The 15,494-nt window shown below is 46.4% G+C and overlaps 1 protein-coding gene across 1 annotated transcript in view; it reads right to left on the bottom strand.

The window, feature by feature from the left end:
* LOC126538462 (DNA mismatch repair protein Msh6-like) overlaps positions 1-15,494 on the bottom strand; it is a 463,753-nt gene that overhangs the window by 318,087 nt on the left and 130,172 nt on the right. Inside the window, exon 9 of the mRNA XM_050185304.3 lies at positions 4,334-4,393. Coding sequence (XP_050041261.2) covers positions 4,334-4,393 — 60 coding nt within the window. The remainder of the gene's footprint in view (positions 1-4,333; positions 4,394-15,494) is intronic.

The following is a 15,494-nucleotide window of genomic DNA, read 5'->3' as shown; positions in this document are numbered from 1 at the left end:
ACTCGTATTCAAACCTGGATAGTCATTCCGATGACTCGTCTGTCGTGACATCGTCCTTTCATAGTCATAAGCATCAGTTAAGTAGTTCGTCTGACTGTATCACTTCCGAGTCTACACAGTCAGCAATCGTTTCAGATTCCGTGGGGGAATCGGTAGCATCCCAGGACTTGTTGGGACGTCAAGAGGAGCTTCCTGGGCAACCCTCTCCACCTTTGAGCGACAACCACATTCAGTTTTCCAACCAGGGGGAGGGAAATAGTAGTGGGACAATTGGGTCTTCAAAGTCGACCAATACGCGTCGCAACCCCCAAAGTTCTTCTGAGGTACGCACGCGTCCTCAGCGCAACAGAAAACGGCCTCCGTGGCTCGATGATTATGCCTCTTGAATCTAGAGCGTATTGCTGTCTTCGAAATGCCACGGCTAGGGGCCTCGCTGTGACATTTAGGAGACAGTTCAGTTTTCGTTCACACAGGTATAAAATGTGTTCCTTGTTGCGGTGCAGTGAGTCTTGTGCCGTGTTCTTCGTCGGATTTTGTTTTGACTGACTGCCTGTGTTTTGGTGCCCAAGACTGGTGCGCGTGTATGTGAACTTGAGCGGGAACGAACTGAATTTGTCCTTGGACTTAAGTGCGCGTCATGTGTGCGCGTTTCACTGTATGCTTACTTTGTTTCCAGGGGGGGATGATGTAGTATAGTGTCGCCCCCTGCCAGATCTCTGTGTTATCATACATTTATGTTTGATAGTAGTTTAGCTAGATGGCGCACCCCCCTTCTGTCATGTGACGAGCTGGGACCAATAAGGAGGTGTCATCTGGCGTGTGAAGTCCTTTTTAGTAATAAACGGCCGCGAGCCGGCTCAGTCCTTGTCCGGTTTTCATCAGGAGCAGTTAGCTCCGTGTCTCCCTCTGTGCGTTGGCGCACGCTCTGCGTCGGCCACATGTTCAGCCACTGAATACGCGCGCGACGCGATCGCACACGCCGACCACGCGCACCAGCTCGCCCGCACCCGTCTCGAGGCCTCACAGGAGCATCAGGGACGCCTCTATGATTGCCACCATTGCGACGTGCACTTTCCTCCGGGTTCTCTGGTGCTTATCTGGTCACCCATTCGACGTGTGGGGCTTTCCGAAAAGCTGCTGTCGCACTACACTGGCCCTTACCGTGTGGTGCGAGAAGTGACAGATGTCACGTATGAAATCATCTCCGCTGACCTCTTAGCGTCATCATCAGCTGCAAGTGACATCATTCACGTGGCGAGACTAAAGCCATACCACACACCTTTCGCCGCGGATGTGTAGATTAAGCACCGGGACGGTGCTTCTACAGCCGGGGGTGATGCTACGGAACAGCCGCCACAGTGGGGCTGTACTTAGGAGAAAGAAGACGACGTGTGTGCCGGTTTGTATAGCATCGCCATTTTGGCCTCCGTTAGCTTCCTTGTAAATAAATTGTAAATAGCATTCAGCTTCAGCTATACGTAACAATATCATATGTGGTATCGTTATAAATGGACTGCACTGTATGCATTTTCCGGCAAGACGCACGCGATCAAGAGCAGTATACGGCCACCCGTCTCACGTGAAAACAGCACATACAGTCTCTTTTTCCGGTACCAGCACATCTCTGCCCAGGTCGTCACATGCAGCATTTACAGCTATCGCCGCCAACCCTATTGCCATAAGTACCTTCACCTATCTGTTTTACAGAGCGTGGTGTATTGGCGGCGAGCTCGACCACTGGAAAAGCTAGCGCCACTGTCGGCGTGACGTGGCACGAGGGATCACGTGGACACAGCGGCCGCGTCGGCTGCTTCGGAAGCGCCGAAGCGAGCTGAAAACGAAAGTTAAACGAAATGAAAGTCCCACCTGCGCCGCAGTTCTGATTAAGTGGTGAGGCTTTACCGCCTCGGGTGTCTGCTAGACAACATTTGAGAGTACTATAATAGGTAGTGGCTGCCATTGGAGGTGTGCAGCATGGTAGGCTACTGCTCGGTGCCGCAGTGCCGGACGCATGCAACGGAGCCCGCCGTCAGCCTTATTCACACGTAACCACAGGGCAAGGAGCTGCGTAAAGCTTGGCTGGCGAAACTTAGAACCTGCAGACAGCCATCGGCTACAACTCGGGTACGCAGCAAGCACAAACGCGAGGAACATTTCTGCTACACGCCAGGACTGCGCGATGTTCAGTGAGTAGCAGAAAACACGCACTGAGACGCTCGCCCGTGCCCGCTGCCCAGCTAATATCATGACGGTTTGGTCTATGAACTTGTTGATGCTAGATACTGGCAAGTTCACTGGAACGGAAAGGGAGCGGTAAGACGCACATTAAAAAAAAGGCACGGCATATGGTCATGTTTGTGTTATGAATTAATCCACCAGATTATGAAAATCAAGCAGAGGGAAATCGCACGCTTTGAAGACCGATGAACATACAGTGCGATGCAACTTGAGAAATAATATTGAAATGTCCAAGAAGTTAGAGAACAAAAAAAAGATTGAATCGTCACGACGGCACATCACAGTCGCCGTAGCTAGGCATCGAAGTCTCTATAACTGAATTATTTTTGAACAGTTCCAATAGCGTCCACGCAACAACGGTTGCTAGTGTGCTGTCAAATGCTCACATGCTGCGGCCAAAAGCTCACGGCATGGTGCAAAAACGCGTTCACAGCGAAAGCAAACCATTGTGTGCAGACATCCATGCAGATGCGCAGTCGGTCACTGCGAACCCGTGCGATCGCTGGATTGAGGCTCTATTCTGTTATGCCCCATTTGGTTATACAGACAGCCCACTATAAGAGCATACTTCACATAGTTTACTTTCAGCGTTTGCCTACCTTTCATGCAAGAAGCCGGTTTGGGAGACTCCATCACGACAATAGCGCGCAGTGGCATTCACTGTACGTATTCGGTAAAGAGATAGTGTCTGTAAACGATTCTGTGCTTTCAGTTTGCCCAAGATTATTATGTCGACAGTCAAAAATTTCCTTCGTTTTGAGAGTACCTGCATAAAGGTCCAGGAGGGCTGCCGCGTGGTGTTTTTATTGAGCACCATAAGTGAAACCTATGAGGAGCGCGCCGCGTGATCCCTCATACTACGCAAGGGAGGCGCTTCCGACAGATGGTGACTCTAACTCCTCGCCGCCAATAGTGCCATTAGTAGGGTACTGCACGCTCTTAGTAGGCAATAATCCAAACGTGCCACCATTTCTTGCAGCAGGCGGCATCTGGCGTCGCCCACTGGCTCGATTTCGTTTTGGTTTCCCGCCGCCCTGTTAAAGAACCACGCAATAGGAAAACAACAAAACGCATCTTAGGCTGTCAGAGCATTCGACCGTTAAGTGAGAAAATATTGCAGTTAGCGGGAGCAGGATGCCCACAGCATCACCTTAAAATATATATGCCCTTGCTCTGTCCTGTGCTCTTTACTCACTTGTCCTGTGCTGCGGTGTTGCTGTTTTTATTCTCAAAATATATATGAATTTCTTTTTTGCATGCTGGGAGCACTTTTGGGGAATCAAATTTTTAGTTTCGAGCAGTTTGAATATAACTACATAACATAAAAAAAACTGAAGAGAAAAGAAAAATATCAAGCGAACATGTATGCTCAATCTCTTGAGGAATTACCCTGTAGAAATAGCCAGAAAGAAAATTTTCCAATATGTTGTGACTAGACAATAAATATACAACACATTTGAGTTTAACCTACATTTTTACCTTCGACTATGATTAATTTCGAGCCGACATGCTTTTGTCAAACCCTTCACTTCAAGACAATGTTTGCCAATTGATAGAAAAAGTGTACATACGTTTTTCTACTAGGCCAGTGTAAATCTGCATACTGCCTTTCGAGTTCTTACAGCCACTATTTTTGAAACAAGCTCTTGTAGCAGTAAGCGCGCACAATTTATGAGCACATCTGTCCATGTCTTCCTTTTTTTGTGGTACTGGTCATCTGTGCATGCTCAATTCTATCAGAAAATGAATCTGTACGAACTCTCCCAACTTTCCATTCTACAAGCATCCCTTAAAAATTTTTTTTTAAATTATGACTGTTGCCTGTGGTTGTGTCACAGCCCTGGCCTCTTTTCCAACAGTTAGTGGAGTGTCCTTGACTGACAGCATGATTGTAACCACAAGAACAGGAACTGTAAACTGTCAAGCTAGTACCATTCTTTCTTTTTTTTTTTCATTTCGCTACAGCACACATTGGAAGAGTTGTGCTAATCAGGAGACTCATTTATTGAAGCACACAAGTCCCCATGCCACCTATCATTAATGCTTTCCCACCAAATTAAATGCACTAAGGTTGACAAAGAAATGGAAGACTCACCTTGAAAAAGAGGATCACATCAAAATGATTTGCCTTCATCTCCCACCACTGACGCATGGCCTGCAGCAAAATGAGATAATCAACACAGTATCCAGACCATTACATTTTCTCAATATATACTCGCCATTAAATTCTACGCAGTTTTGTATTCCAGTAAAGCATTTTCACAAACACTTTTTCTCTATTTATTTGTTCCGAGTGCTGCGAGCTAACTTGAAAATGTTGTACCGTGCATGCAATGTTAGGGAACAGGGCTGGAGTAGTCTGGGATATGACTATAGGATTGAAATTTGGGTCTGTTTAGCACCTTCAGGCAAAAGACTTGAAAATAGAACCACAAAGCACAACTTGCAGCAAACTTATTGAGCAGAAAACAGGGCACATTTATCCATAGAGCACATCAGTGTGCTGTCAAGATAATGCATTTCTTTGGATGACAATGAGATGGATGCTACGCGCTGCTTGCCTGCTTCACTCTTGCCTCAATTATCAACCTCATCCACTAATCTTATAACAGCATATGTGCCAAGCTCATGTGCGCAAGGCACAAGTTTGAGCTAGTTGGTGGGTCATCCTAAAATATATGCTTACAGTCCAATGATGACGTGTACAGAGACAAGAGAGAAAGAAAACTACGCTGTTCGCATTTTCAAGTCTGCATCCACATGTAACCTTGCACTGTAGGCATATACTGTATTTATTCGAATCTAGGGCGATAGTTTTCTTCAAATAATCATATACCAAACTCTAGGGACGGCTTAGATTCGAGGATTTAAAGAAACACGGCAGTTTGTAATTGAATATGATAAATATGGTGCATAGCTGTGCCATTTAGAAAAGTCAGTATCGCAGCCACCACTAGCCACGCCAGTAGCCAACTGAAGTACACGAGCGACATAGCTTGGCGTGCGACATCTCTAAGTGTGGCGTGGCCCATAGTGTGGCGCTATCGTATCGCACCAAACAGGCAATGCCACTATGCTGCTGCTTTCAAACGAAAAGTTGTGCTAGCCACAGAGGCATTGTCAAACGTTACAGCCAAGCAAGACTTCGGCAACGATGACAAAAACGTCCATCGTTGGATGGCGCAACAGGGGACGCTTTTCATGTGTGCTGCAACGAGGAGAGGACAGCGATAAGGAAGATAAGCAAGGAGTAACAGAGAAGAGCTTGACGTAATAGATATGCGGAAACCCGCAAGGTGAAGAAAAATAATTAATAAAGGGAAAATCAGACATCTAACCGTTCGTAGCAATTGCTACAAAGGAAACCCGTACGGGTTCCTGGAAAGAAAAGCCTCACAGTCGAAGAAAAATTCGTCCTGGTCCGTCTTGGCCCGAGAGAAGAGCTGTTCACCGAGGTTGCACTGGGTTTCTATGCGTGCGAGCCATGCCGCACTGTCTATGCTTGCGGAAGCGAGCTTGCGCGCATCCACGAGCGCGTGTGTGGTCTGGTCTATATGCAACGAGGCTAGCAGTGATGATAACGTAGTGAGCTCGGCATGTACATATTAAATAAATGCTGTTTTCATTTTGTGAACGCAGTCCACGCATATTTTGTTCAGCCTACATTCGAGGTAAGCTTTTTAATTTTTTCTGGCTTTGGGCATTTGGGGGTCGGCTTAGCATAGTCGCTGGCCTAGATTTGAGTAAATATGGTATTTTCATTAATCAAAAGACTGGCGCAAATAACACGGACACAGACAGAGAAGACGACAGGACGAGCGCTAAATATCAACTGAGGTTTTACTGCGAGAGAAAATACATATATACATTTCGGTGGTGCATGCACACACAGGGTTAAAACAGTACAAGCACAATCTAATCAAAATGTGGCAAACTATTCTGTAAGTACATTTTTTCTTTTTTGGACAAGGCAAGTGATGTCGTGCTGACACAGTTATCACCTTCCCTGTCAATGTGATATGCCTCACAAATATCGCGCCCCCACCTTGTGCCTCTCCTACCAAGCACCAACGTGGAATCAAACGCAGGCACGCACCCGCACCGCTTACAATGCTTGGCCAAATGGCAGCCCCCTGCTAATGAATCTACCAGCGTTTGGTGCTCTCGTAGCCGTTCATTTAGGCACCGGCCAGACTGCCCCACATAGCATCTACCGCAAGAGAGAGGTATGCGGTATACGACCCCCACAATGCAGGGTACAAACTTGCGTTGATGTTTTATGGTGCAGACCGGTTTTTTCGCTAGTCTATTTGCGCTAGTCTTTTGATTAATCATGACACACCAACTAGCCCAGCTTTCTGCCTTGATGGTATTTTCAGCATGCACATACAATCTTGACAGTGAATTGCCTTCTGTTCCATTCCTAACCTTATAATTTTGTCGCTATTATTATTACAATATTATTTAGTTACTAATTTATTAAAGAAACCACAAATTACTACTACAATAAAGCTTGTTGCTGGGCGAGTTGGTTCATAATGCTTAGGAAGAATAAAACGCATAACACAGACAAGGACGAGAGATCAAGGGACAGGGACTAGCGCAATGCACTAGTCCATGTCGGGGATCACAAAACAGTTTCATATATTGATAATTCGAAATATAAAATATGTCTACCTGAAGCTTATCTGAAAACTCTGTACCTATCAGACAGTCTCCCAAGATCATGAAAAGTAGGAACTAATTTGTATAACCAATTATCCCCGTTGAAGGCACAATTTCTTTTTTGTACTTTGTAAATGAAAGACAAAGGTCACAGCCACTTATGTTGCGGAAGGGTCTTTCATAAACTGATCGTTACACTAACCCTAAAGGCCTGTGTCGCCAGCCACAAGACCACGGTACGCCATCACATGCATTGGGAGTGCTTGTTGCGCATTTTCATTCAGGATAAGGTAGAAACGGTTGCAGCATGGAAGCAAAACAACTTGTGTGAATATGCACCGTATCGCCATTGGCACATTTGTGCTGCAAATCACGCTACAACATGCCCAATGACGTGTCCCTTACAATATGCCATTCGTCTTGCATCGGCAATGACGGTTGGTCAGTTGGGGGTTCAATGGTGCAAAGACCACTCATAGGCCATGCTGCGCCAGTCACAAGACAATAGAAAACGTAACACTAAAATAGGTAAACCTGCATTACATTATAGTTGGTGTAAATAACCAGTTGTCTCTAAAAAGTCAAAAAAATTAGTAAATAACACTAGCGGGTCAACTGCCAGTAATAGGGCAGGGTGTAAAGGTATATGTAAATTATACAGGCTGTTTAAAAGCTTTTGTCTCAGTGTTTCGATGTGTGGACATGTCATAAGGATGTGTATCACTGCAAGAGATCATGGCATTTTTCGGAAGTTGGCAGGCTTTCTTTTCGAAGGAGATAATCATGTGTAAGATGTGTGTGTCCAATACGAAGTCGATACAAGATCACTTCATAGAACCGTTGCTGCTCACTGCTGCGCACAACTTCCACTTGCCAATTATGGGTTTAGTAAGATCTAGCTTGTTGCTTAGACAATGGTCCCCTTTGTGTTGTCATTTTGACCTCAAGGCCTTCCGAATCGCGCTGATACTATCTTCATATGAAAATGTTGTGTTTGCTACGTCTTTGTATGCTGCCACTTCTCCATTATCCCCTGCTCCATTATCCAGCATCCCAATCTGGCTTGGTACCCAGCAAAACCTAATTGATCTGCCATATTTGTTTACCGTTACCATGTTTAAAATACAGTGGAACCCCGATTATACGACTTTCTCGGGACCGCGAAAAAGCGTCGTGAAATGCGGGTGTCGTAAAATCCAAACATAAATTATGCCTATAAAAAACGACTTATTTCGCGAGACAGATTTACGAGAAACTTCAATGTAAACTACTAACATACTCTGGAGGGCTTGGAAACCCAAATTACCAAAAAAGTAAATGTGATAAGAATTATTGCTCCAGTACAGGTACCAATCCTGCTTTATTCAAACCAACCTTTACGGCACTCCACTGCCCACTGCCGCGATTCGTGCCAGCAGGCGCGAACTTTAAAAAAAGTCGGTAAGTTTCTTTTCGACCTTGCTTGATCCGTGAACTAAGAGCTTTGGCTCGAATTGGGCAATGTCCAAAAGGAGGTCCTCTGTGGCAGCACGCGAGCAGATGAAGTTCCGGATGCCGTCCATGTGCCCCACACCTCGGCGAACACGGTAGGCACAGTCACGGCATCTATGGCATCGTCATCGTCCTCATCCGATGTCGCAGCGGTGTCGGCACTAGGCAAAGCCTCCTCAATGGCGTAATCCAGCGACACCTCACCGCAGATCACAATGTTGTCGTCGGCCTCCATGTACTCAGCGAAGGTCGTGGTGAGGTTTAAACCCTCGAAATCATAGTCGGCGAAGCCTGCATTGACCTTGAGCGGCATCGAGGTTGTTGCGTCCCCAGCAGAGGAGGCAGTCTCGTTTAAAGCCACAGTGCTTGAACGAGTTAGCCACCGCGACACTGCATTCCACGAACTGGCAATAAAATGAATGGCATCGATAACAGTGATCTTTCTTTCCGACTCACTGTGTTCCATAGCCACCAGCTGACGCTGCACTAACCTCTTCCGATACCCTTGCTTGACGCACTTAATAATGCCAGCATCCAGCCCGATTGTGCAGTTGGGTGGAAAAAAAAACCTTTATGTTTCTCAGGCTAGACGTATCGGGTGGGTGGCATGGTGCGCGGTCCACGAAAAGCAATATTTTCCTCGCCTTGGCACCCATTTCGTTATCCAGCTGCTGCAAAAAATTGCTGAAGAGCGAAGACGTCATCCACACCTTTTTGTTGAAGTTGTAGCTGCATGGCAGCATCTTCAAGTTCTTAAAGCACCGTGGCTTTGCAAACTTTCCAACAACGAGCACAGGCAGCCTCTCAGAATCGTCTTCGTTAGCACAGAATAGTGCCATCACACGCTCTTTACTACGTTTGCCACCAGGACAGCGGTCACTCTTAAGCACAAGGGTTTGCTTGGGCTGCTTATGGTAACAAAATACCGCTCTCATCGGAGTTGAAAACGTCACAGGACTTGTATGCAGCAATCGTCTCCGGCAGCGACTCCATCCACTCGTTCACCGTCCAAACGTCCACGGAAGTACTTTCTCCACAGGAGCAGCTGTACACAATCCTGTTTCGTTTTTTAAAGTGATCCAGCCACCCGTTCGATGCCTGAAAGTTGTCAATGCCCAGACGCAATGCCACAAGGTCCACCTTTTTTTTTAGAATGGCGCCATCAACGTTGATCGCAGAGCTCCGTGCTTGATGCAGCCACTTGACGAGAACTTTTTCTAACTTCTCATGCTGCCCTTCCTTTGCCGCTTTCCGCTTGAGCCCGAACTTGTTGGCATTCTGCAATATCACTGCTTTGTTTGCCAGGATCATCTTAAGCGAAGATTCGGGTATCTTAAGGTCTTGGGCAATGCTGGCTTTCGTGGCTCCATGCCGCTTTTCCGCTTCCTTAATAATATTCAGCTTATCGTAGAGCGACAGAACTGTCTGCTTTTGGGAATTGTGCGGGGCATTGCTCCACACAGATCAAAACTTCCGCTGAACGCTGGTCGCTAGGATTACGACAAAGAACACTTCCAATAAACCTAGGCCTCTCCGTGCTACCTTGTCGGCGATCTGCTGCTGGGAATATAGAAGGAGAGAAACGCTTCCCCAACGCGACTAGAGGTGGCGCCGCCAAGAAGAAAGGGAGAACGTGAATGTGGAGAAGGAGCTATTTCAGCACAGCGAGCGTCGTGGGTGGCTGCTGGTGGGGGAAAGAGAAATGAACGATGAGATGAGGCAGGGGAGAAAGCTACGCCGGAGCGAACCGGTCGAGCGATGCCAAGCGCTCAGCATGCGGAGAGATGGAGCAGGGAAAGAGACCCGCGGCACTTTTCTTTCGTCCGCCGTTCCGTCCCACGCTTCGCGAGGGTCGTCGTATCACGCGGGTCAGACGTAAAATGGCGTCGGATAACCGGGGTTCTTAATGCATTGCTTCTATGGGGACTTCACCGGATCTGAGCTAATCCATCGTAAAAACCCGGGTCGTCGCAAAAGCGGGGTTCCACTGTATCGTCTAACAGGGATTCACATTCAAATTTCACGTGTAGGGCCTTAAGGGGGGACACGGCTCTTCGTGGCGAAAAAATCGCGAAAAAATCGATTTTTTGAAAAAGAAATTTTCGATATCTACAGCTAATATTCCTTTAATTCACCAAGTTTCGAATCTCAGGGATGAGTATTTCGTCCGCAATATCAATTTGTAACATCACTGTGAGCTGAATTCCGCGCAAAAACAGCCCTTTTTATCGCGGTGCGTAGCTCTTTTTCTACGCGCGCGATCGCAGCCATCTTGGTCTCGTTGGAAAGAGGAGCCTTCCTTCTTTAATTTCCCGCCAAAAGTGACTCCGTCGGTACGCCAGTGACGTTGAAATCCGGGGAGGAAAAAAAGCCCGAACGCGCGATCCGATTCGTTGACTAGCGCACGTGACCAAAAACGCGTGCTGTGGTTGGCTGCGCGAGGTTCCCATCGTCTGCTCCACTCCGCAGGCGACGCGACTGCGCGTCTCGTAGGTTTGTTGGCACATGCCCAAGGATGTCCGATCCACCGGGAAAGTTCGCCACGAGGCACAAGTTCGGCAGAAAGAAGAAGCGATCAGCTTATAACTTTCAAAAGCGCTCCATTCCTTCTAAAAGCATCGAGAGTAGCTCGCCGCCAACCGCAAATGATGCCGAAGTAGGCCTAGCCAGCTCACAAATGAGTGAAATCGTTACGGACAGCGGCTGCGTTCGGCGTGACACTGCAATGTTGCAACGTGCGGATTTGTTGCAGAGGGAGATGAATGCTCAAAAAAACTTCGAGTTCTTGCGTCAACGCCAGCAACAACGCGGGTGTTGGATTTGCTCACTCGCGCCGACGGCGTTGCAGCCGCGCCAGTCGACGCCGAGGCAGGCTTCGCTTTCCTCAGTAGGACTCCGTGAACGGACTGATGTCGTCAAGTGCAAGGTGTGCGGCGACAGCGGCGCAGTAGGCAAAAGCGAGCGGTAATCTGGCCTCGCCATAAAGATCGTTATCACGTCCGCGTGTTGCGGTGATATCGCGTCGGCATGGAGCTCGACCCTCGTGAACAACCTTGCCGCACGCGCGATGCAAGCCACCGGGAATCGGCGAACGGCACTAAACGATGTTTTTGCCGCATTTGGGTGGCCGCGGTCAGAGCGACTACATTCCTGGTGGCTTTTAGCCACTTTCACTGCAACATAATGCAAAATTATTTCTGTACTTTTGATTAAAAGTGAATGTATTCCTTTTTTCTCATTTTCTCAATACACCGACTTTTCTCTTGTACACAATGCAGGGTCAGATTTTGGAATTTATGCTTTAAAAATTTTCAATTGATCAGACAGTAGGGTAGCCACAATTCGAACAGTAAAGATTGAATTGCTATAAAATTACTAATATTTGATATATCAAAATAGTATTCCTACCATTATGTTTTCTAGTACCCAGGCATGCGCCAATACGAATTTCGTTGCGCATTTTTTTCCCCTATTGTTTCTGCAAATTATGAACAATGAATTTCATTTATCTTCAGAACTAAAGGCCTATTGGAAAAATAATTACATATTTGAAATCAGCACAAAAGTCTTAACAAGAATGGAAAGTTTCATGAATATTGATGGAAAACATCATGAACATTATTTGAATTACAGTGTCCCCCCTTAAAGAAGCGAAAGTTTCATTCTTGCCTGGTTGGACCCCTGTATCATCCTTGATCAATTTAGTATTCAAGCATTTGCCGTAATCACCATGAACATGTCCTGAAATGTTTTTTCTCGTTTTCTCAAAACGAAATTTTTGATGGTAGTGTAGTTTTGGAGTGACGATATCTCTGGTTCTACTCATCTTATTGCAATAATTCTTTTTTCGTCAGGAAAGTGGACAAAATGGGAGTGCAGTAGGCCTAAAATGTGAACAAATATCATTACAGAAATTTTGAAAAAGTAATTTCTTCAGGGTTACACTAATGCCTTCTGCTTACAAAAGTTTGACATGCTGTAACTTCGGCATAAATCAGTTTAGAACATTCATTCTTGTAGCACTGCAACCTCTGATCATTCAACATCATTTTGATGTGCCAGTCTCCTTCATTAACAGCCAGCATTGTAGAGAGAACTTGCCTCCAAATTAGTCCATACAAAAAAACATGAATTGCTTATATTTTGAAAAGTACTTGTTGCATGGGAAAACCAACTGAATATTTGAAATCAGCATGTCAAAATACATAAGTGATGGAAGTTTTATCAAACTGTGGCCTCAAATAAAAATTAAAATTTAAGTGGGGTGTCCCCCCTTAAGTATGCTTAGTGAATCGGTGTATATGACCGCGTTTTCGTGGTTGTCAGCGATGATCTTTTGAACTACAGTCGAACCCGACTATATCGAACCCGTTTACATCGAATTATTCTATATATCGAACAATTTCTGGTCACAGTATTGTTACAATGAGTATATGTAGCAAAAATTACGCTTACATCGAACAAATATTGCAGTGACTCCCGATATATACGTCAAGCGGCGGAAAAGTGTCCCCCAGAAGTTGGCTTTCCCTCGCGGTAGCGGGGAAACCCGGCGGCGAGGCTCCATCCAACCGCCCTCCCTACCGTGACCGCGCTGCCTCGGGCTGTTAGGGCGAGCCGTCGACACTCCCCCTGTCGCACGTAGTGGAGTCTATTAGGCCACATCCTCCCTCTTTCTCTATCATCTTTCACTTCCCATTCCCTCTCCCCTGACGACGCTTCGCCGTGCTCCATCACGGGTTGCAGAATCAAGCATCCTTCCTTTCTTTAGATCACTATCTATCGACACTCCCCAGCAAAAAATTATCCTGGCCCACCTCAGTGCTTGCTCAGACAGCCAATCAGAGGCTCTTGTGCTGTCTTCGTGCAAAATGGCGAAAGTGCGAGTTGTCTGGCTGCTTTTCTGGTTTATCGTGTTTGCGCCTTGTGGGCCTTCTCCCGCAGTGTTGCCGTGATGAAGCGGCAGGATTCGCCTTTCGTCGTGAAGCTCAAAATCATAAATTGCGTCGAACGCGATGAGAAGTTGGATGTCCCCGCTGCGTGCAAGATTCCGAGGAGCACTCTCGGCACGATTAGGGCTAAAGTGGCCAGACTCGCAACCCGGTGCCCCTGGCGCCCGACGCGTACGCACGGCCGTGTACGAGGGGTTCTTCATACGTTTCGGTTTCCGCATGCTCAGTGATGGCTGTAAATTTTAATGAATGCGACAAAGCCGTTGCCGGTGTTGCCGAAGTTTGGAGCGAGCTGTCAAAATTTCCGGGACATTCGAATCAACGGTGGGCGAGTTTGTGAGTGCAGATAATGGTGTCGCGACCACGGGAGAGCCCAGAAACGAAGACTACATCACCGACATCGTAGCGAGCACAAAAGAAAGTAGGCACATTGAGGAAAGCAACTACGGTTCTTTGCCCACATCCTCTGAATGATTGGTGCACTCGCATTAGTCCGGTGCTTCTGCGCAAATGCGGAAGGTTGCGGCCTCAGTTGCTCCGACTCCTTAGACAACGTGGGGAAGTGCGTGCGTCGCAGGCAGCGAAATTGCCCAAGCAGAAGAAAATGCAGGACTAATTTATGCGAAACTAAGCTAGTTTCTTCAATAAAGGGATTTTATAAATGGTATGTGCTTTTATGACATCCAATTATTTAGCAGGCTTATATCGAATTATGCTCTATATCGAACTGATAGGCGTTCATTTGCGAGTTCGATATAGCCGGGTTTGACTGTACAGTCCATATTGCGTAGACTTTGGCTGTGTATAGAGGCATGCTATGGTAATCGAAAATTGTTTCCCAGTATTTTGTCACGGCCACAACACTCGCATATTCTTTTGCTTAGAGCCATGAATGTGAAATTCCATGTAATTTTAATATTTGTCTTGAAGAGCACAGAATTCTTGTCTGATGTGTTCGTGTGGGCTGTCACATTTCTTTAGAGGCAGCAATGCCCAATCACATAACTGTATCAATAAGCACCATGGAGGTAATCGTTGTAGCCTTTAGCAACCTGAGGGAGCTCACGAGGAATGTCATAATCACAACAGTATTTCTCACACCAAAGAAGAAGAGGTCTAATCGTGTTCGGTTTATTTGTGTAAAGTAAGCGTGAGTTGCACTGTGTGACGATGTAGCATGTTTTGTGGTGAGGACTGGAGTTTGAGTATGTAGGAAAAAAAAAGCGCTCTGCACTGCTGTAAAGGACGCTCATTACAGTCAATGTATAAACTATGGATAGGTGATGTTCTGTAAGCACCACTTGCCAGTCGTAGTCAGATGTAAGACTTTCTAGCTGAACCATATGCGGTGCCACCATAGTCTAATATTGTCACGTAGTAGTTATGGTGAAGGCAGTAAAACTGTGATTGACGAAACTAGTGTTTTATTGGGCAAACCTGTGCCCTCAAAAGCAAGCTACACTCAAAGAAGAACGATAGCAGCGAGCACAATCGGCGATGGGTGAAAATCTGGTCAGCGGATCAAACACGTCGGCTTTTATACCGTGCCCGCGTGTCTTAGAGAAAATTCTACACCATTCGCATCGCATATACACGAAAGCAGATTACACAAGGTTCGGTGACAACAGACAGCGGATACCAGCGATAACATTCGAGAAACTTGCGATACATGCAGATGTGTCCTGTGCTGAGCGATAACATTTTTAATGGGTTCAACATGGTCACCGGATAAAGATAAACAAGTACATGTGACAATACCCTCCTCTTAAAAAGCATCGTCCCGAAACTGCATACAAACTAAAGTGATAAACAAAAACACCCGTATAAGGAAACAATAAAATAATGAAGTTCGTCATGGGCGTAAACAGGCTTAGGATGCACCACGCGGACCACTTCAAATCATATGCAGCGCTGCTGTGATTGCGAAGTGCCCACTGGCATAACCTCATAGTCCAGTGGGCAAATACGTCGACTAATCTTGTAGGGTACAAAATAGAGTCGAAATAGTTTCTCACTGAGTCCTCATCGGCGTATCAGGGTCCAAACTCAAACACAGTCGCCAGGCTGATATTCCACGTAAAGTCGCCATAGATTGTAGTGTCAGCTGTCGGTCCTCTGCTGGTTCTTGATGCGCAGGCAGGCAGGCTG

Source organism: Dermacentor andersoni, chromosome 4 (assembly GCF_023375885.2).
Source record: "Dermacentor andersoni chromosome 4, qqDerAnde1_hic_scaffold, whole genome shotgun sequence".
NCBI classification, from domain to species: Eukaryota; Metazoa; Arthropoda; class Arachnida; order Ixodida; family Ixodidae; genus Dermacentor; species Dermacentor andersoni.
Note: the sequence above shows the minus strand (reverse complement) of the source record. Positions and strands in the feature narration are given on the sequence as shown.